The sequence below is a fragment of the Pimephales promelas genome, chromosome 24 (genome assembly GCF_988280905.1).
Source record: "Pimephales promelas chromosome 24, fPimPro1.hap1.1, whole genome shotgun sequence".
Taxonomy (NCBI): Eukaryota; Metazoa; Chordata; class Actinopteri; order Cypriniformes; family Leuciscidae; genus Pimephales; species Pimephales promelas.
In genome coordinates this window covers 25,311,380-25,334,809 of record NC_142792.1, presented here as the reverse complement: position 1 = coordinate 25,334,809, position 23,430 = coordinate 25,311,380, and the positions used below count along the sequence as shown (strand labels likewise).

At 37.8% G+C, this 23,430-nt stretch overlaps 1 protein-coding gene across 1 annotated transcript; it reads right to left on the bottom strand.

The window, feature by feature from the left end:
* Positions 1-12,536: 12,536 nt before the first annotated feature.
* LOC120461208 (uncharacterized) lies at positions 12,537-18,592 on the bottom strand. Its single transcript, XM_089126843.1, has 2 exons — positions 18,521-18,592; positions 12,537-16,322 (listed from the first exon to the last, which is right to left on the bottom strand). Exon 2 carries the CDS (start codon positions 16,279-16,281, stop codon positions 12,937-12,939), a length of 3,345 nt encoding a protein of 1,114 aa, XP_088982969.1. The 5' UTR covers positions 16,282-16,322; positions 18,521-18,592; the 3' UTR covers positions 12,537-12,936.
* Positions 18,593-23,430: the final 4,838 nt, after the last annotated feature.

Below are 23,430 nucleotides of genomic sequence, written 5' to 3'. Positions count from 1 at the left end.
AGTCAGCAGAAGTGTTAGTAGTTTAAATGAATATCTTTTTCTTTGCATGTGTAGATATATAGAATGCAAAATAATGGTAAATGAGGATTTTCAGCTTTTGTCTTTAATGGCTCTTGCTGCTTCTGTCTCATTACTGTAATTGGTGTCGTTGTTGATGGTGATCAATTCGCCTTATTCACTTGGCGGCCATTTTGAAAATGGAACGCCGCTGAGGGGTACACTCACCCGGAAGGATGCATGCGACGCAGCAGCACCAGCAATGAAAACTCGCAATGCGGACCACCAATCATTCCTGTCTGCCCGAATTAACGATGCAAAATGTGAAGCAAAGTGCCAGTGACTGAAACATCCCCCGGGCTGTGTTAATTAAGGGATACAGTACCTGTATCGGAGGTTTTATCCACGACATTGAACGTAGGAATGGACGCATTGCCTGTTTCTGCGAGCTTGCAGCAGCCAGAGGTAATTAACGTTAGTAAGCTAAGCTGTAATATGGAGTTGTTGACTGTGTAAGTTACTATGTTAGATACAATTGTACTTTATTGTTTAGATAGATACACATCCAGTAGCTTACATACACACACATGCATGTAAAACAATCAAATCACTCACATGTATGTAAAAGGAAAGAGGAGAAGTGATTTTAAGGTCTGACAGGGACTGATCCTGTTACACACTGACAATGATAAGCTGCTATGGTGACAATACAAGTTTACATATATGTATAGATTCATAAAGAATAAAAATAATGATGGTAATGGATTTGTATAGATTCTAATAGTACACAGTCAACTTCCTACAAGCTTGCAGAAACTGAGGTAAATTGGCGTCCATTCTTACGTTCAATGTCGTGGATAAAACCTCCGATACAGGTACTGTATCCCTTAATTAACACAGCCCGGGGGATGTTTCAGTCACTGGCACTTTGCTTCACATTTTGCATCGTTAATTCGGGCAGACAGGAATGATTGGTGGTCCGCATTGCGAGTTTTCATTGCTGGTGCTGCTGCGTCGCATGCATCCTTCCGGGTGAGTGTACCCCTCAGCGGCGTTCCATTTTCAAAATGGCCGCCAAGTGAATAAGGCGAATAGCTGAGTTTAGTGTGAATGAATGGATGAAGGTGTGAATCTTCCTGATGTCTATGATAATCACTGCTATAGTTGAGCTGATTGGATTAGAGTTGGTGAAAGTGCCTAAAACTGCTTACAATCCTTTACGTGAAGAAGCATTCAGAGTGAAACATCAAGAGAAGGTTGAAGAAACATCCAGATTTAAACATGTGGCTCAAATGGCCGGAGAACAACTCCTCAACTGGGTTCAGAAAAGGAGAGGACGAAGGGAGGAATTGCATCATCATACAGGGCTGTTCTGCAAACCATTCATTCCCAAGGCGAGAGTGGTGGGAGGCAACATTGTCCCAAGTGATGACATTCAGACTCATGCCAGGCCTCAACAGTCCTCTCTCTTCTTCAGGTGAAACCAGTCTTTCATTCAGCGCATCAATAATTGTGGCGAGGCGTTCTGTAACCATGAATGGGCTGATAGTTGGCACGTGATAAAGGACAGACTCTCTCTCATCTTGTTCACTGTCTTTTTTTTTTTTGCTTTCAAGTTTTCTCCTTTCAGATTTAGAAGAGGAATCTGAAACTAATGTTAATTGCATAATTGTGCAAAATAAAACAGAAATATTTAGATACAGGCCGAATGTAATTAAACCAGATTAAGTCTTAGCCTACTTACAGGTTGTGGGCCAACAACTGCTGTCTCTGGTTTTAAAGTTGGATCTGCTTCATGTTTTAGTAACAGTTTCTTGTTGAATCCGGTGTTGAACTCGTGGAGATTCTGGAAGCTTTCTTCCGTAAAATGCGCAGCACAGAGAGCTAAATTACGATTGTCATTTTCAGGAACATAATCAAACATAAATTGTATCCATTGTTGACGAAGTACAGCGTCTGTGGGAAGTTCGAATACATAAGACCTGACAGCTGGATGAACAACTCACTCGACGAGCTGGAGCTGCTGAAATATGCGCATGCCCTTTCCTGCATATTCCGGAGGGAGGGTTGATGCAAATGTGTGGGTTAGTGACGTACCATAACCCAGCTGTAGTCCCAATCGAGTCGTTTTTGTAGGCAATATACTTCCTGATTTTAAAAAGACGATATCTCTGCTTACATTGAACTTTCAGCGCTGTAACTTTGCACATACTGTTCATGCACCAACAGCAACATTACAAACTATTTAAAATGAAAAAAGTGAAATTTAGCTCTCTGTGCTGCGCATTTACGGAAGAAAGCTTCCAGAATCTCCACGAGTTCAACACCGGATTCAACAAGAAACTGTTACTAAAACATGAAGAACAACTTTAAAACCAGAGGCAGCAGTTGTTGGGCCACAACCTGTAAGTAGTACATTTAAATCATTTTAAATGTATTTTCATGAATATTTTCAGACGTAGCCTTGTGTTTTATTTTTTTCAAATGCCAGCGCTGGCTTTATAGCCACAATAGGCTACTAGTAATGCTATTGTGTCTACGACAAACGCGTACAAACATTATGGACATGAATTTTGTATAAGTACTAATGTTTTAAACGTATTTTTCATGTATATATGCTTTATGGCGTTATTTTAGATTTGATCAAGAACGTAAACTAACAAACGCTGTTTGAGTATCACATTAGTAGCCAGTCAGTTGCTATTGTTGCCAGTCAGATGCTATTGTGTAAAACAAACGTGCATTTGTTAGAAAATGTAGCAAATTATCATTCAGAAACGTTTAATGAGAGCCGTGTGTGGTGAGGTTCTGTTTGACTCTCTTCATCGCCGCTTTCTCGGTCTGATTCTGCCTCAAACTGATACTGCAGTTCGACACATATTTACATCTCGACCGGAGCTCATGACATTGCATGTTTCGCCCGTAAAGGTAATGGGCGTTAATCTTCCGGACAACGTGAGCGACAGTTTAGCCAATCACAACACACCGGGCCAAGCTAACTAATCTGAGCCCACTGCATGTTTCTGAGGGAGTGGTTTCATAGAATCAGGAAGTCAACCGCTCGTTCGAGGACAGAGGAGAGCGCGGCTGACAATAAACGTGAAGTTTATGAAAAATAAGACTTTAAAAAAAAGAAAAACATGAATACATGTTATATTACACCCCATAAACACAATCATGCAAAGAAAAAAAGCAGTCAACCCCCCCTTTAATGACAAAAAGTTTTAGCATGTGACACTATTACAGAGTGCAATAGTACTGTCATAATATTATTAAGGCTTATTTGAATAATGATTTCATGTCTTAAATTTATTAAATTAATCTCTCTAATTTCTCATATTTATCAGTGTGTACAAATAATATATACTGTGTGGATTACCTCAATGAATTACTGGAACAGTAATCTACACTCTGTGTTAATTTCATTTTCTTGTAATTGCTTAACCCTATGCTGCATTAGATTTTTAACACCGTTGAGTGTATTAAGGACCAAAAATGGCCACTTTATATATTATTATTCATTATTATTATTATTAAAGTGAAAACTTTAGATTTGGATTATCACAGTCTTGAATATGTCAAAGATTAGCAGCAACATTATTTCTGGTGCATTTAAAGATTTTGTGTTATGTCAGATTTTTTAAAAAAAATCCCAGTTTGTGCGTTAAGGACCAAAAATGGCCACATATTAAACACTGCCTAAAATATTATATATTATTATTATTTTCCACTTTTACTTAGTTAAATCTTTTAACCAGCATCAGTCCTCATCATAACTACCAAATATGTATTTAATTTCAGGATTTTAACCTTTTAAATGCCAGTTTTGGTGGCGATAACATCAGTTTGTATAAGAGGGAAAAACACAAAAATTCAATTATTTTACATACAGTAAATGCAAAGTGAATCCCTTGGCTTTGGATTATCACAGTCTTGAATATGTCAATGATTAGCAGCAATATTATTTTTTAAGTCAGATTTTTTAATAAAAAAAAATCACACAGCACGTTAAGGACAATTTGAACCCATTAAAATATCAATTTTTGAACCCACTCTCATAATAACATAACATCATAATTTATATTCAAATACTCTGTCATTACCAAGCCTTGGGGAAAAATATTTACTTTTTACTGATTTCCACCAGTTGGTACCATTCTTCATTTAATTAACAAACTGCAAACATCTGTAGTACTGCAAACATTTTCCTGATTTCTACTAGGTAATTATAACCTGTGCCTGTCTCACTACACATAAAATTTGCTCCAGAAAGAAAGCAAAACTACACCATGAACCATGAACATGAATATTAATTTTTTTTATATAAACAATTTAATTCTATAAACATATAAAACATATAAACAAAAGCTCATTTGCAGGAGCTGCAGATTTGCGGTGCTCCTTGCAGATATAAATGCCACATTTTGAGCAGGTGGTGGAGATTTTTCTTTTTTTGCTAGGGCAGACACTGCACGTCCTTCTCCTCTTGTCATGGGTGTCTGCAGACCCACTTGCCTCAGCTGAAACTCCACATAGCCTTCAGACACACTCTCCGTTTCACTGCCATCAGACTCCGGCTCGCTGTCTGTTGGTTCGCTGTCTGTTGGCTTTATAACTTTTTCATCAACGGCACTTGTATGATTTCTCAGTCTAATCCAAAACAAAGGCAGACTTTGTTTTGGATTCTTCACAGCTACATCTCTGTGTTGCCGCAAGATGAAAGGTGTTATTATTGTCTAAGGACTTACTGCATGGTTTTGTTTGTGCCTCTACGTATGTGAGAAATTAGCAATTGACTTTTAAACATAGATTGCTAAAAAAAAAAAAAAAGCTGTGTCAAAGGTTCATGTCTGTGCGTAAAATACGCATGAATCAAACCGAAAGAAAACAACAGTGAGAAGCGCTTTCTCTTGCTAAATACACACACACACACACACACACACACACACAGCATGCATGCCTACACACATCCTACACCACTGACACACACACAGAGAGAGAGAGAGAGAGAGAGAGAGAGGGTAAAATATGACATTCAGGATATTGTGATTTGTCACTCGCCTAAACACCATGTATTATATTTAGGCCCTACACACACACTTTTGTCAACACTTTTGACATCCACACATACTCAGAAACATAATTTTAGATCATTGAGCCATTAAAATACTTCATAACACAGTCAATAGTGCCCCTAGTGGAAACTAGGAAAAATAATGTGCATTTCTTCCCACATGGAATACCTATGTAGTGACGTCATCTAATGCAAACATAATGCATTTGCTTCAAAATGAAAGGATGTTTCAACATAAAACATGTTTCATGTATTAATGACAGCCCCAATCACAGTTCAATCACGGCCATGCAATTTTCGGATAAATTAACTCGGATAAATTAATAAAAGTATGCGTGGATTTAAAATTAATTCAACGTAGAAGAAATTACTTTGTTTGGTGCACATTCCAATACTTAAGACCAAATTGTTAAATACTAGAGAAAACTATATTATTAATATTTATTAATTATTAATCCATATTACTGCTGGGCAGTTTGACCAAACATTTATATCACGTTTATTTTTTTTATTATGCCTGTTTTCCGGTTTATGACGTTTTTTTTTTTTTTAATTATGCCTGTTTTACGGTTTATGAAGGTTTTTTTTCATGCATAATCAGGTGTTCAAAGCATTTTCTACTGGTTAAGAGAGGAATTATTGCAGTAAACTGACTTGGGATGGTCTATTTTATAGTCATTAGTACCTATAACCTAAAATTGTTATTTCTTAACATTCTAATAGCATCCTTATAACCAGGAAATAACATTAATACAACGTTTATATAACAGGAGAATTGAACATGACATTTGAGTGATGTTCTTATAACCAAGCAAGAACGAATTTCTCTGAGCGAGCCCAAAGAAAATAGATCTATTCTTACAAGAGCAGTGTGTATCTGAGAGCGCGACACTTTATTTTCCAAACGCGAGCAGAGAGATTCGTGCTCGCCCATTATATGAATTTACTTTCGTGCTACAATAGTGCGCTCTCGACATTTGACAGGAAAACAAGGCCATAGTTCTGCAGCATCCACCTTCCCTGTAACGTAACACCAGAGCACTGCTGTTTGGTTCACCCTCACCTCGCCTCACAGTTGGTCAGTTGCTATTTAGAAGTGCAACATTGAAAAGGGTCTGTCTGAAACAGTTTCGGCGGCGCAGCATACCGGTCGTTACAAACGTTGTGTAATTAAATACATCGGTATGGCGGTATATAAAAAATGTACACCATAACAAAAATATACACCGGTTTTCAGTATGAACCGGTATACCACACAGCACTAATCCACATTGTGATACGTAGCATGGCTTTAGTATCGTGATGCACATCGTATCGTGATATTGCTGGTGATAACTAGCACTTATGTATATATATATAAAATATCGGCCATCAGCCACCCTGATTTCTAAGATATCGGCATCAGCCATAAAAATAAAATAAAATAAATAAATGTAAAAAAATATATACATATCGGTCGACCACAAATGTATGCAATTGAAAAAGTAACCTGTAACCATAAAGACAGCTTGAGACTCAGCAGAGTCTATCCTTTCTCCTCGATACTCCACAACAAAATCCCCTTTTAGAAATGGGGACAGGGCAAACACCCCACAACCTATCAACATAAAATGCATTAAGATATCACATCTGATGTGGCAAAAATGCAAGTGCACAGTGTAACCACTATTTTATTGACAATAAAGGCAATCTAAATTCTTTGTACAAAAATATTCATAAATAATTCAGAATTGTGGTAAATCAAACATTTTGTAAAATATTTCCTTTTATTGGATTTTTGTGTCATGCCTCCAAAGAACGCGTGTTGTCTGTGGGACTACGCACATCCGGAAAGTAACTGGTTGTACCGGAGCAATTTTATATTGGTTATTCTAATATTTTATTGCTATTAAAATAATTGTTCTGAATTTTTGTAAACACTATTTTATTTTTATGTGTAGACTAGATTTTAATGTGTAAATACCGCTGGCAAAATGTAGGTTTGTTTTATTTTAAATTCCAGGGTGTATAATGTGACAAAAAAAAACGATTTTGACAGGGTATGATGAGTTTCTACTTTAGAAAGTTTTTTCAAACATATTGCACAATAATTTTAGTGACTTGCGGATGTTGTAAATGTGATTTCACTTCACATTGAATTTAATTGGTGCTTTTAATATAAACTGCCAATTTCATGTCAGCCCACTTGTACAAAAGTTCTTAATTTTTAAAGTGAGATATGGGTTTATGAATGTGATCTTGGCTGATTCTTTTAAGAAGTGTAGCTCTTCTAGAAAGGGTGGACCCCACAAGTGATGTCCCAGTCATGGGGTCTCACAAAGTAACAAAAACAAGGATGTGTGTTTTTGTTTTAATGGGCTGAGAAATGATATTGAATTGGCTATTTTTTTTTTTTCTAGATGACCTTAATTTCCTGGCCAATGACCTTTGTACTATCCCAATTAACAAGCTTTTTTATGGAGCAACTGTTTAACCATATATTCTGCTTTAGACATGACACAGGGAGAGAAGTATTGCTTGTCTAAAGGATAAGTAGACAAATTTAAAACTAAAGCCTGATCATGGTCAATTGATACGGGTCTTGAGCAGTCATTTTTTCAATGACTCAATATTTAGTAAATTTAGACCCTAGCTACGTAGTACATTAACGTTAATGACACTAGCAGGCAGACAGCAAGCTACAGTTATAATGCTAGATAAAAAAAAAAACTAATGCCAAGGCTGATACGTTTAAACTGTACATTGTTTCTTTCATACGGATTACTTAACCCTCATGTGGTGTTCGGGTCAATTTGACCCGGAGAAGATTTTCTTTTTCCTGAAAATACTAGTTAATGTTATCGCTTTGGACTGAAACTTAGTGACTTTGTTCCCAAGCGGTATAACTATATCTCATTTGTTTTTTGAACATTTTCGTATTTTTTTGTGGGAGTTCTGTTACCTTGTTACACTTGTGGTGTTCCCGGTCAAAAATGACCGGTCTATACAAAATAGCTTATAAATCACTCATTATACCATATTTTCACCCAATCTTGGATTCAATCTTTTTGTCAACTTGTTCTCTTTCAATTAGGACTGGTTTTATATTTCTGTTTGCATCTGATTAATCGTGGGCCTCATTTATCCGAGAGTAGGCATCTCATTTTTTGAGTAAAAAATGAATAATTTATGAATAAATTTGGAAATATGATTTTTTTTTTTTGAAAAAAATGGTTACTGTTCATCACTCTAGTCTACTCTAATGATTTACCAGGAATTTTGTTTTGAAACTTTTGTTTTGTAAAAAATATGGAACATAGTCACACTTGTGGTGTTCCCGGTCAAAAATGACCGGCCTATAAAAAATAGCTTATAAATCACTCATTATACCATATTTTCACCCAATCTTGGATTCAATCTTTTTGTCAACTTGTTCTCTTTCAATTAGGACTGGTTTTACATTTCTGTTTGCATCTGATTAATCGTGGGCCTCATTTATTTGAGAGTAGGCATGGTAAAAAATGGTCACAATGGGCGACCATTGAAAGTGAATGGGAGAGACTGAAAATAACAGAAGAATTTAGTTTTCAGGAGCATGTTCATTATTTTCATGTACACATATGAGCATGTGTGCTTGCAAACATCGAGCCCTTGGACCTGTGCATGTATCGATACATTTACACGCTACCCAGACACACACACACGTTAAAACACACAAACTTTGAGTATTACACACATTCTTTTCCACAGAGAGAAATTTGATTCTACCCTAACCTGCATCTAATATACATTTATCCATCTGACATTACCACACACACACACACACACACACACACAAACTGGCCGTTACTGCAGTGATCCGGCTTCAAAATAATCTTTCTTTCATGTTCTTGTTTCATCACAGCTTCCAGAAAAAATATTATGACATTTTGTTTTGGAACTGTGAGGTTCTCACCATAGACAGTGGTTCTCACACAGAACTAGACAATATTTACAAATATACATCATGTGATAGCACAGGCATATATAAATGCCTCACAGCACCTTGCTTGTCATTCATTTGTGGCAGCACAATGGCAAAGCAGCTCTCTGCACATGATGTTATTCATCAGATTTTTGACTCAGAAAATAGTGGGGAGGATCATTTCTCTCTGGAAAAGAATGTGTGTAATACTCAAAAAAGCTTGTGTGTTTTAACGTGTGTGTGTGTGTCTGGGTAGCGTGTAAATGTATCGATACATGCACAGGTCCAAGGGCTCGATGTTTGCAAGCACACATGCTCATATGTGTACATGAAAATAATGAACATGCTCCTGAAAACTAAATTGTTCTGTTATTTTCAGTCTCTCCCATTCACTTTCAATGGTCGCCCATTGTGACCATTTTTTACCATGCCTACTCTCAAATAAATGAGGCCCACGATTAATCAGATGCAAACAGAAATGTAAAACCAGTCCTAATTGAAAGAGAACAAGTTGACAAAAAGATTGAATCCAAGATTGGGTGAAAATATGGTATAATGAGTGATTCATAAGCTATTTTTTATAGGCCGGTCATTTTTGACCGGGAACACCACAAGTGTGACTATGTTCCATATTTTTTATAAAACAAAAGTTTCAAAACAAAATTCCTGGTAAAACATTAGAGTAGACTAGTGTGATGAACAGTAGCCATTTTTTTCAATTTTTTTTTCATTTTTCCAAATTTACTTATAAATTATTTATTTTTTACTCAAAAAATGAGATGCCTACTCTCAGACAAACGAGGCCCACGATTAATCAGATGCAAACATAAATATAAAACCAGTCCTAATTGAAAGAGAACAAGTTGACAAAAAGATTGAATCCAAGATTGGGTGAAAATATGGTATAATGAGTGATTTATAAGCTATTTTGTATAGACCGGTCATTTTTGACCGGGAACACCACAAGTGTGACTATGTTCCATATTTTTTACAAAACAAAAGTTTCAAAACAAAATTCCTGGTGAAACATTAAAGTAGACTAGTGTGATGAACAGTAGCCATTTTTTTCAAAAAAATATTCATATTTCCAAATTTACTCATAAATTATTATTTTTTTTACTCAAAAAATGAGATGCCTACTCTCAGACAAACGAGGCTCACGATTAATCAGATGCAAACAGAAATATAAAACCAGTCCTAATTGAAAGAGAACAAGTTGACAAAAAGATTGAATCCAAGATTGGGTGAAAATATGGTATAATGAGTAATTTATAAGTTATTTTTTATGGGCCGGTCATTTTTGACCGGGAACACCACAAGTGTTATAGGGTTTTGAACACCACATGAGGGTTAAACAGAGAATATTTGTTTTGATATGATTTACATTTAAAAATGGAGACTTCAGATTTCGTGAAGACATAAGTTTCATTTAAATGTGGCAAGCATTCACCGAGTTACAGAACATTACAATGAACGACAAGTTTTTATTATTACTGTACATAATAAAAGAAGACATTTAGAAGTTTTGAATGATGTATAACACTTGCCTGTATGACGACAATCGACAGAGTTATTTGATTTTCTTTTGCACTGATAAGAAAAAATGCGAGACACTCGCGTCGACGCCATTAACGGCCCAAGGGGGTAATGGCGCTAACGAAAGCCAGTACTAATAAGTTAAAGTGTTAACTAAAGGCTACTAACATTAATGAAATCCAAGGCTATATTATTGGCCATTTTGACCGCAGAAACTGTAACGTTACCCAGGAACTGGGTACTTTTGGGTGGTTAAAATTTTAGCTAGTGGTAACTTTAGATAATAATGCTAACGTTAGCTAAATTACTTATCTACTTTCTATAAAAAAAATGCGGAAGTTAAAAATACTGCAAATATTTTTTAACGTAATCTATGATATTGCTTTCTTCATTATTCATAAGCATAGGTGTCACAAACGTGTTATTCGGTGAATTTCCTTACTTTATATTCCAAAGGAGTAGAAGTTATATTCCCGCGTTGACATTTTTCCCTCATGGAAGCTTCCGAACGCCAATTAACCTGTAAACGTCATGGTATGCAACGTCCTCAACATGACATCCAACCCAGAGATATCTACAATTTGATTCTAACTAGTCTTAACAGATTTCTGTATGCAAATTAGGCCCACATCCCACTTTAGGGGGAGCAGAGCATGTTTTTAATGCTGTTAGCTACTAACCTGAAATCAGTACCTACAGGCTATCATGGGTTTTTACTGTTAAAAAAAATAAATAAAAAATAAGAAATAACCTGAACAAAGAACTTTTTTTCTCATCTAAGGAAGTTAATGTTATTGCACTGACATGGCAAGAATAGCACGCATACAAGCATCTTTATTAGTGTAAATCTCTCTCATGTGTAAATCCTACATCATCAATAACCTACGGTAATTTTAAGCATGATCATAAACATAGAAATGCATGGCAAACATTGCATGTTGCCAATATTTTTGAGAAACCCGCAGGCTAATGCTAATGAATGCAATTTGTGTCATGCTGGAAACATTTTCTGGTGTTTTTCGAATACAGCCAATGCCATGACTACTTTTTTTCTTCTTCCATTCATAGAAATAAGGAAGTTAACCCACTTCTTCTTTGATTATGGCAGGGAGGGGAAATTACGTATTCATGGATATCTAAAATAGATTTTTCCTAGTCAAAAATGAATTACAGGTATCTCTATCTGTCGTTTCGACTAGTCACACTTACGTTACAGATATCTTAAATGATGATACAAACTATCCAAAATGTAATTACAACTGGTAAGAAAGACGTTGATATCCACAATGTTAATTCTGGATAGTCAAACTTAACTTTTAAATGTTAAAATTGCTTGCCATACAGGGTGTCAAAATGACGTTTAAGATATCTTTAACTTTCATTCTGCCTAGTCAAAACTGAATTACAAATATCTGCAATTGTCTTTTAAGATGTGTGACTCTCAGGGCTTGGGCCCTAATAAATCATGAAGGCTTGACAAAGTTTCCAAAAACAGTTTTACAAAATAATTATATTGAATTCACTATACGTTAAAGTTCACTGAAATGTGACCTTATTAAGCAAATTACTAAAAAATTACACAAGGACTGCTTCCAGAGGAAATGCTCTTAAATCTCCCACCATGTGCTCATAAGTTCATCTATACATTAATTTTTTCCAATTTTAATTTAACCAGTGTTTAAATTCTTAAACCATTCAACATGTTTTGTAATTGGTTTTATGTAGTGCAATGCTGTTGCATTATATATGTAATCTAAGTAAGGTTTATCTGTTTAATTTGACATCCAAATGCCAAAATCTATTTATTGAACCTCCCCTAACTGTTCTTACATATTGTATTTGATATGATACGCAGCATTCAGAAACTGGGAAATCAAGAACAAATGATGAGCAGAAAAAAAATCTTGATCATTTTAAATGGTTCACACAATAATTAAAATTCTGTTATCCTATTATCTTCTGTGCACCAAAAAAATCATGCAGTTTTGAAATTTGTGGGTGAGCAATCCTTTAATATTTCCTCTTTTTTCCATATAGATTAAATTTGTTAACTTGCATTTACTTAAAGCAAGCATTGCAGTTGATCAACCATTATGGTTATATACATAAATACACAACAAAATATCTTTTAAAAAGTGTATAGTATAATCTTATATATAAATATGCACTGTATATTTTAGCAGCTATCTATCATCATTTGGAATTATAATTTTCAGAAGGACATTTTAATTATTAAACAAGATGAAGAACTAATGCATGTGTTAAGTCATTAGAATTGCAAATATTGGCACATAATTAAATTAGAATCAAAGTGCATCACATATGTAATATGTATAAATGTATTGTAAATTTAACCTCTGTCAGTACTTGAGAGAAGTGACACGTTTCAAAACCGTTTTAACACCTTTGATAAAAGGCCGCTGAGAGAAAATATAGTGTCCAAAGAAAACACGGTGTCAAGACCCACTGACTTCATGTGCATTAATTCCATTAGCAGCTCTCTCAGAACTATTGGAGAACTGAAAAGAAAGTCTTCCGCAAGAAAAATTGTGAGTTTTTCTGTCAAGCTCACATTTCCTCCTCTGCTTTCAGCACTCTTCAACTTCATTACAGCATTTTGAATGTTGATCTTCAGTAGGTCTATTGCCAAACATTTTATTTGAAACTGTTTTCTGAGCAAAGAATCACTGTCTGTTATCAGCTCTTGGCTTGACAGTTGCACATATGTAAAAATCCTTGCCAGATGTAACTTATATGAATCTATTGCATTGTCAGCCTTTTCTAGATCAGCCAGTGCATGCGTAATATAGCCAGAGTCCTTCTTCATAATAGTGGCCAGTGCTCGATTATAGACAGGAACAATCTCCCCGCATGCATTGTCCTCCAAAGCTTTAGTGTACATCTCAATGCTTTCTGCCAGGCGTCCTTTCTCACGGAGATTGTTTCCAGACCTGATGTAATAGTAGACCATGGTGGATGGGGACCGTTTACTCAAAATGTCCATCTTTGCAATCAACAAGTCCCCCCTCAGCTGTTCCTTCAGTGTCTCAATGGAAATGTCTTTACTTGAGTGAATCAGGAGCCACAAACCCCAACACTCATGAAGACAGGGCACAATTACATCACGCTGGTCAGAGAAAGCTTCATCTTCATAAATTTTGTCCAACTCGCCAAGGTAAACAGAAAAAAGCTCTTCCTCTTTTGTGATTTTTGCAATGTCTTTTTCAAGTAACCTAGACAGTCTAATGTTCACCAGAAGGTTCCTGGCTTCTTTTGCCTTTTTCAAATGACTGTCTTGGGGTGAAAATGATTTCTTGGTTAAAAGGTCTTTCAAAGCAGAGACCATTGCCTCATAATTATGAAAGCTGTGATTTGTCAGGTAGCGATGAACCGTTTCCTCAAATGCAGTCTCTGTAAAATCGCATGACATCAGTATAGATAAAAGATGGTTCAGGTGGCTGAGTAAGCTGGTGACAGATGCATTTAGGCTCATCACAAGGTTAATGGAGTCAGAGAAATGACTGCTGCACATGATGAGTTGAGCAGATCCTGGACTCCCTTGGCGAGCCGTTCGTCCAAAGGCTTGACGTTCAACACGGATGTTCAGAGGTAAGAAGGTTTGGACCACAAACAGACCTCCTGCCTCATTTACACTTTCACAGACCTTTAGATCTGTACCTCGACCCGCTAGATTAGTTGCAATGATGACATCTCCGGCTTGGACTGTTGCGTCTATTATTGTAGAGTTGTTCATATTGTTATTCACATAGAGTTTTAATTTGTGTTTTGAGATAGTGCCTACAAGGGCCCCTTGTAACGTTTCTGCACGGTTGATTGTTTCACAGATGATCAGAGCTGCTCGTGGACCTCGATAGACTGTGGAAGTCACTTGATCCCGAACAACATTACGGACGGTCTCGATCCACTCGACCTCTTCACGGATCACCAAGCCTTCCAGCTCATAAAGTTTCCTTTGTCGAAATGGGGGAATCTTACAGGTGTCAATATCACCGTAGAGCTTCTTCAGCATGTCAAGCTCTGTTTGGTCCCCCAAAGTTCCTGTGATCCCATAAATCTGGTTTGTGTATTTTTTTAACAATCCTACATTCGACATGAAGTTTGTGAGACTCATGTTGGACAGTTTAGTTTGGTGTTTCATCTCCAGAAACTGCTGAAGTCCTTCTCCCCATCTCATGTTGTTCTGCACAACACCAGTGAATTTATAATCTACTGGAACGACTCCATCTCCATGAAGGATGTATTCGTGGCCCAGAGTCATTTTGGTTGCTTGCAGAGCATTTTCAATCCATGTTTGTACCTTGCCATTGATGAGCTCTTCAAGACCCGGAATATGAGATTCTTGTTGTTCCTTTGTTGATTCAGACGCTTTCATTTTACACAATGACTGAACTAGTGAGTCCTCGTCATAGTACACTACACGACATTTTCCATTTCCAAGGAGAAGAACGGATATTTCTTGTTTCTTTTTTGTACCTGTGGGATTAATCTCATTCAGTTTCTGTAAATTCCCATCAGGATTTTCCTGGTAAAGTATAAAGAAATACTCTGGGAAGTTTCCCATAAACTTGGTCACAAATGCTTCTGTTTGGTTAACACTTGCATTATCTAGTTGTTTTGCAGCATCTAAAGTATTCTGCACAATACTGAGTTGATCAGTGTTTTTATTATCGTTCATGATTTCAGACAGAACCTGAGAGAAGAGCCGAGGGGGGCCTAAAATCTCACCAGTCTCTAAATGTTTCAGCTGTTTGATGGTCAACCAAATTTCGGCTAGTATCGCATTCAACGGTTCCATAAGAGGTATATTACTATTTAAGTAGACAACTTCAAGACTTTTGTCCAACATTAGCGAGTCCACCTCATCCACTATAACACACTGAAACTCTCTCTTAGGTCTCACATCTTTTCTATGGAAGCGCTGTCTCAGAAAATCACCTGCAAAACTGTCAACTGTACCATAGACCACCTGGCAGTCATAGCACTTCTTCAGCTCTTTGTCTTTTGATTTATTAGTGTTGACGTCAACAGTGATACATAGTTCCTTATAAAATGCAGACCATTCTACAGCATCTCTTTCAGCAAGTACAGGAGAACTGGAGATGATATCAGGGGTTTTTCCCATCATGACCTGATATGCTGCAAACATTGCTACGATGCACGACTTTCCTTCTCCTGTTAAAACCTGAACGAGCCGACTTGATTTAGAAAGAACGAGAATGCACCAGCACACCATCTGAGTGAGTCGAGGTGTTATTTTCTTCTTGCTCTTCTTTTGCACTGCTTTGCAGAGCTTAAATAAAATTTGCTTTATCCCTTGTAGATGTGGTGCTGTAGAAGCTGATAGACAATCTGACACAGAGGACACAATATCTGTCACTTGTGCCATCATTTCTTCAGCAATAATTCCTTGTTTACGAATTTCCTCCACAATATCTTTCAGTGTTTTATCACCAGTATTTTTGACCACGTCATTAATTTTGGCCTCAACATCATCTACAATCTTATCATTCAATGTCAAATCTGACGCACTAATTTTGTGAATCTGTACTTGATGAAGAATTTTCATCATCCATGAGTTAAAATCTTCATTCTTGGCTTTAAATTGCTCCACGAGGGCTTCAAACAATTTAACAACATCATCTTTTTCCCATTTTCCATCCTTCAGCTGGGAAATCAGCTGTGCTGATAACAGTTTTCCTGATGCCTCCATTTTCAAAACTCTTGATATTTGTCACGGTGCAGCATTACTGCCTATTTAGAAAATAAACAAAGTAAAATAAATCTCTGCTAAACTAAATTACATAAGCAAAACTATATAAATACACACATACTGTATTTTAGGGGTGTGACAAAATTTCGTGCCGCATGATTTAAATGTGACGATTTCTTGTTGAGGTGAAAAGCTGTCTCACGATATTGCCATGACGGAGTGTGAGGGTGAAGTTTGGATAGAATAAGCCACCACTACGTGTACATTACGACTCCAATGTCATTTTGCTTTTTATAGAAAAAACAAAACAAAAAAACAGTTAATTCAGTTGGATAACAGTCGCTTCAATTCCATTCAGATCATCCAACATGAGCTGCTGAGTCATAACTAGTGTACGCACATTCAAATAGTATTTCCATAACCTGCATTTTAAAAGCGGCTCCATGTTGCATGCAAATATCTCCCTATATGAAAGCTATCTAAGGCTGGGCTGTGTAGTTGTAAAAACCATTTAAAGGGGTGATGAACTGAGAAATCAAATTGTCCTCGAGCTAAGAGGTCATCATACTATAAGAATATCCTGTAAGTTTCAGAACAGAAAACGTCCTTGTTAGTCCAATGAAAGCTTTTATTGACACCAGCCCCAGCAAACGACTCGTTTTTCAAAGTGGGAAACTATGACGTCAAAGAGGATAAAACACCACCCCCGCAGAAGAAGATCAACGTCTACTTCAACATGGCCGGTTTAGCCCCGCCCAACGATTCGCGCATTACACGCATAGCTAAATAACATACATGCTTACCTCATTATGACACACCGGATCGTTCTACCGAGCAATACAGAATATTGTGCAGCGCCTGGTTATGGAAGAAGACAGTCGCTGCATAAGCTTCCTCTGGATTCCAATAGGACTGCATGGTTAAACTTTTTTTTAATGACGTTCCAGCTGATGAGGGTAAAACATCGTCCGTCTGTTCGCTTCATTTCACTGAGGATTGTTTTGTAAACAAGACTGGATTTGCAGACCGATTAAGATTAAAGAACGGGGCTATGCCGTCTATATTGGATCTGACAGGAATTGTGCAACACACGGACTCTGGGTTGAACATGTATGGGTGAATCATTCCGGTTGCCATTTGACAACATTGGACATTTTCCGAACACCGACGGGTGAGTTAAAACTCATTATAATATGCAAAACTGTTATTCACTCACAGCAATGGGCGCTTATTTCCAAGTCTTCAGTGCGAGACGGCCATAATAACCGAGCGTTTTTCATATAGGCTCAAAACTAGGGTAGAAAATAGCCTATTACTTATTCATTTTGATGTTTTTGAATGTAAAAACCAAGCGAACGTCATAAGTTGACCTCAGACAACAATATAATAAAATTTAAAAAGCCAGTTCATGACCCCTTTAATCTGAGCTGTTGTATCATGCTTGAAAAAAAAAAAAATCGGTATCTATAGCACTTTGAATATTGAGTTCTTTGATTATGGTTTCACTTATTGTTTTGCACTTACGACTAAGAAAATTGTTATTCATTTTTATTTATACTGTTTTCATTTCTATGATCAATTTGTGGAAAGGAGTTCAAGTTAAGAGGTTAAAAGTTTTAGAAGCTCATAAATGTCTGAAGAAACTTGTATGAAATCATGCAGAAGAGAAGCCACTCAGTACATTTACATTTATTCATTTAGCTGACGCTTTTATCCAAAGTGATTAACAATTGCTATATATGTGAGGAGCAACTAGGGCTAAACTGTCTTGCTCAGGGACACATTGGTGTCTCACAGTGGATTTGAACCCATGTCCCTCACACCAAAGGCATGTGTCTTATCCACTGCACCACCACCACCAGTATATGCTTGTATATTGTTGTCTTTTACTGCATATGATAATTCATACTCAAACTTAATTGACATGCATTACAAGATAAGTTAAAACATTTCAAATGCATCAGCAGACTATTTATCAAGTTATATATTTAGTCATTGAGGATTTCTTAAAAAATGCTATGCAAAAATCTTGTCTCGTGTTTGTGAACTCGATCTCGTGTCTCTTCAAAAGCCAAGAATCTCGTCACACCCCTATTGTGTGTGTGTGTGTGTGTGTATATATATATATATAATGTTTGCACAAAGACTATTCTACATTAAGTGTAATGTTGTTTAGAAGTGTATTCTCAAAGCATTTTATTCAGAATGTCTGTTCAGAGCATGTATTTATAATACTTACATTCATTGAGATCATGTTGTTGAGATGCTGTCACAGCAAACCTCTTCTTGAGTCATAAGTGAAAAGTCAAGGGAGGTGCAGTATATGTGGATAAGAAGAGGACGTCTTTTATGCTCTGGAATTTCCCTGATTATTATTTGTTTTTGGTTTGTCACATGATTGGAAGGAACATGAGCTATACCTCTTGTAAGAACCGAAACTATAATTGTTTCCTTGTTCACACAGGTGCTCCTTTCCCGAATTATTATTTTTGGTTTGGATAATTTGACTGGCATGACTATGCTGGTTTCTTTTTCCACATATTTTATTTAGTTTTTCAGACATTCTTCTCTTATCATCCTGCATGCTTTTATAAAACATTAAGGTTGTTCTATATGTGGCGATAGGGCGATCACAAAATAAATAAACCAACTACACCACCCTGGAGGCTTAATTCCAGGGAATCGCCCTAGACAAACTAGGAGCACACAAGCTCACAGGCTCGTTTCAATTGGAGTCAGGCAGGAGACATGGGAGAGGTATACAAACAATAAAATCACTTTTATTATATAAAATGATTCAAACAATCACAAAAGACAACACATTCAACAAGGATATTCAAATTAGGCAGCCCTGGCGATGGAAATTGGGGTCGGCAGCCGACGTCACTCAACCCAAAGGGGTCTCTCTATTTTCTTAACAAAAAGAAACAAAGAAAACCACACACGTGCACTCACACTGCGCTCGGTCAAACACCTTCCTGTGGCACAGCAAACACCCTTATTTTCCTTGCAGCCCAGGCCTACAAATAAAGGACACACACATAAGACTTAAACAATAATGTATACAGAGACGAAACCCCCCAAAAAAGAAAGAACACAAAACTACACAAACACAATTGTTAGGCCCAAATGCACACTGCTCATCTCAGAACAGTACGATAACAAATATATTCTCCTCACCTTCCAGTGATCACCTCACAGCATTGATCTATACTACACATGCACCACTTATCACCATGGTGCTCTTAGAGAAGGGGCCCGTTCTTCGTACGTCGCTAACTCAGTTAGCTGGATTTGATTGTTGGCGATTTGCCATGATCTTGGATTGTTTGGTTCTTCGACGCTCATCCTGGACTTGCTGTCATAGCAACAGGTCCGTCAGCTTGAACCTGCTCTCGAGCAGGCTTATTTCATGTAAACAGGATTAGATCGCGACTGATATGGGAAGTCCTTTAGTACTGGTAACCCGGTATCACGACAAGACATGAAATAATCACGTTGGTCCACTTTGGAAAACGTGTAGATGTCACGGTTTTACCCCCTCAAACGTGAAACTTACACGTTTGCGTTAACACGTTCCAGTGGAGATACCCGGATGTTGACCTATTCTACACGCAATCGCCTCTGCCATAACAACCTATTTATTGGTTTTCGCTAAACCGAGAAAAATGGAATTTTGTTTTATTGACGATCACTGAGAAATGTTCTATTATTTGAAATGCAAAAAAAAAAAACATTTATTATTTTCAAGGTGAAAAGGATTCATTTGCCTTGATCCACGCGAAAAAAAAAAATCTAAATGTCACGTTTTTAATGAAGCAGCCTAATGAGTAAAACGGCTATTTTTCCGGCGTCCCCCAGCTCCTCGTTTAAGCAAAAGGTACGCTAAAACAACGTATTACATCGACGTTAAACCACATTAACCGTGTTAAACATAACCTTTTAAATACTTGACCTAGTTCCTTTGCTTAGCAACGGGAAGAAACTCCTGTAACTTCAGTGCCATAGATTACCTTAGTGCTTACAGATTAGGAGACATTAGTATGTGTTCGCTGCATTTGTAATGTTATACTTTTAGAATAGGTTAACATCCGGGAATCTCCACTGGAATGTGTTAACGCAAACGTGTAAGTTTCACGTTTGAGGGGGTTAAACCGTGACATCTACACATTTTCCAAAGTGCACCAACGTGAATATTTCACATCTTGTCGTGATACCGGGTTGTGCAGAAGCATCGTTATTTATTTTTTTCAGCCTTTTTCCTGGTTGCTTTTATAAACAGACAATCATTTATTTAACAGTGCCTTTTTAAAATAGACTAGTAGGCCTATAAGGCCTAGTAAAATTACCATTAAGTAGAATTTTTTTGTACTTCACTTCACCATGTCCATTATTATAGTGTGGTGACTCTGACATTACAATGAACAAAGTTATTATAAAATTATGAAAATAAAAATAAAATAATAATAATAATAAGTTATTAAAATTACATCTAACATGGCCACCACAAACGCATTTAATTTGTCTTCTACTTTTGCCAGCACTCTCTCCTGGCTTTTGCACACTTTGAGGTGTTCCTGGCGTTTTAATTAAAGACTGAAATTCGGCATAACCTTGCATTAAAAGCTCTTGCTCTGCTTGGGAGAAAAACTGGTTGTGTTCTTTGGCCCTGCTGAACAGCCAATAGCAGCGTTGCTAATTACTGTTTCTGCTATCGATACATGTCCCCTTATAAACCAACACGAGAACGTGCAGTTATCTTAGATAACTCAATCCAGCTATACTAATCATAACCGCCAGGAGTGTTCGAAAAACCCAATTAGCCGGATCATGATTAGCACGATGATATCATCTTAGATGTCTCATTTGATCTCGGATGTTATTAGAGTTATTAGACTACATACACACTGTACTGTAATAGGTAGACCATATTGAATGCAGTTTAGTCAAAACTTTGGATTAAATATTTGATATCCCCACAATCCAAGACATGTTTTTCCATGTATTTTTTTTATGTGTCTCTGTATGTACACAGAGATATATTGTAAAGTACAGGGAAATTGCTAACAGCTAAAATTAACTTCTCCATCTTGACATGACACTGCAGTACAGCAGACGGATCACATGCACTTCGCTGACTTCACTCCTATTGGTTGTTGCTCGTAAAAATTGCTTCTCATTTCCATAAAGTTAAAATTCTCAACTTTTGACACTTGACACGCCCACATTCTGTTGCCATCGTGTCGCCAGTGCTCCATTGAAATGAATGAAATCATGTCTCTGCGTGTCACTGGCGGTGTGAATGGGGCTTAAGGGCCTTTAACTGCCACCCCCATGTTTTTTTAATTATTCTGAATATAAAAGAAAGTTAACAGAGAAACACTTTTCAGATAGTCACAGTTATATCCCACCTCAAAGAAAACACATCACTCTTTTCTCCCATACAGAAAAACGCAAAGGTATCCAACAAGTGTCATTCTGTCACGAAACACACACAGGAGGCAGGAAAATCCAAGTGCAGTAATTTTAATTAAATAAAGGGAAATGCAGACTCATAGTAATTCAGGCATGGGTCAAAATCAATCAATCAAAAACAATCCAAGGTACAAGACAAACCAACAAAAGGCAGATACAGACTGAAAGTGTGGACATAAAACAGCGACTCCAAGTATACATTACTGTTCTTCACACATAAGTTACATTTTCCAGCAAGACACCAAATTATTTAAAGAAGGAAAAATAAAAAAGGAGAAAAAAAAAGAGAACTCCGGCGCAAAATGAACCTTTGGTCTAATAAAACATCGGTACCTAGTCAACCGTTTTCTGAGATTTGTTTTCATGGTAATCGAATGTAAAGAGTTTTATCTCTAAAAACTGTTTGGCGTAAATGCTAGTATATGGGGGCATTTAATAAGTAAAAATAAATCGCTAGTTAATACCACTAATGTTATGAACTGCTCAGAGACTGGGAGATGTAGATCCAAATGCAGCTTTATTAAGAATAGTCGTACAGGCAGGGTCGAGAATTGGCAGACAGGACAATGGAGAATAAACAAAGGGAATCCAAGAAACTGGCAGAGGTCAGGGCAGGCAGCAATAATCAGAATCCAAGAACAATCCAAAAATCAAAAACCAGAAAACAAACACGGAAAACGCTCAGAAATGCAGACACACAGTACAACAAGACTTCGCAAACACTGAACGTGAACACAAGGTATATATAGACACACTAACAGGATGAGACACAGGTGAATGCAATCAGTGAATGAGGTACAGGTGAATGTGATCAGTGATGATGAGTCCGGGCAGTGAGTTCTGGGAAATGTAGTTTGTGTGAAACATAGTCTTATCTGGAGTGCTTTCTGGTGGGTATCAAGGGCACTCCAGCTGGTGACCGTTACATAGCCCCCCCTTTAAGGAGCAGATTCCAGACGCTCCTCAAAATGTCCAGGAGGGAGGTGGAGCAGAGGCGGACCTGGGGGCGGGATGGAGGGCCAGGCCCGTGGAGCGGAAGAGGACCTGGAGACTGCGGCGGAGCTGGCTGTGGAGGCGACCAGGTTGGAGCAGGCTGTGGAGGTGGCCAGGGCGGAGCTGGCTGTGCGGGAGGCCAAGGCAGTGGAGACCCCTTTGGTGGCCACGGCGGTGAAGACCCCTCGGGCGGCCACGGCGGCGAAGACCCCTCTGGCGGCCACGGCGACGAAGACCCCTCGGGCGGCCACGACGGTGAAGACCCCTCGGGCGGCCACGGCGGCGAAGACCTCTCAGGACCAGACACCGGCTCAGGAACAGACACTACAACAGAAATGGTCACAAGGACAGATACAGACACAGAAACAAACACTGGATCGGGAGCAGACACTGGATCGGCCATCTTGTCCGGAGACACTGGATCGGCCATCTTGTCCGGAGACACTGGATCGGCCATCTTGTCCGGAGACACTGGATCGGCCATCTTGTCCGGAGACACTGGATCGGCCATCTTGTCCGGAGACACTAGCTTGGAGGAGGCCATCTTGTCCGGAGACACTAGCTCGAAGGAGGCCATCTTGTCCGGAGACACTAGCTCGGAGGAGGCCATCTTGTCCGGAGACACTGGCTCGGAGGCAGCCATCTTGTCCGGAGACATTGGCTCGGAGGCGGCCATCTTGT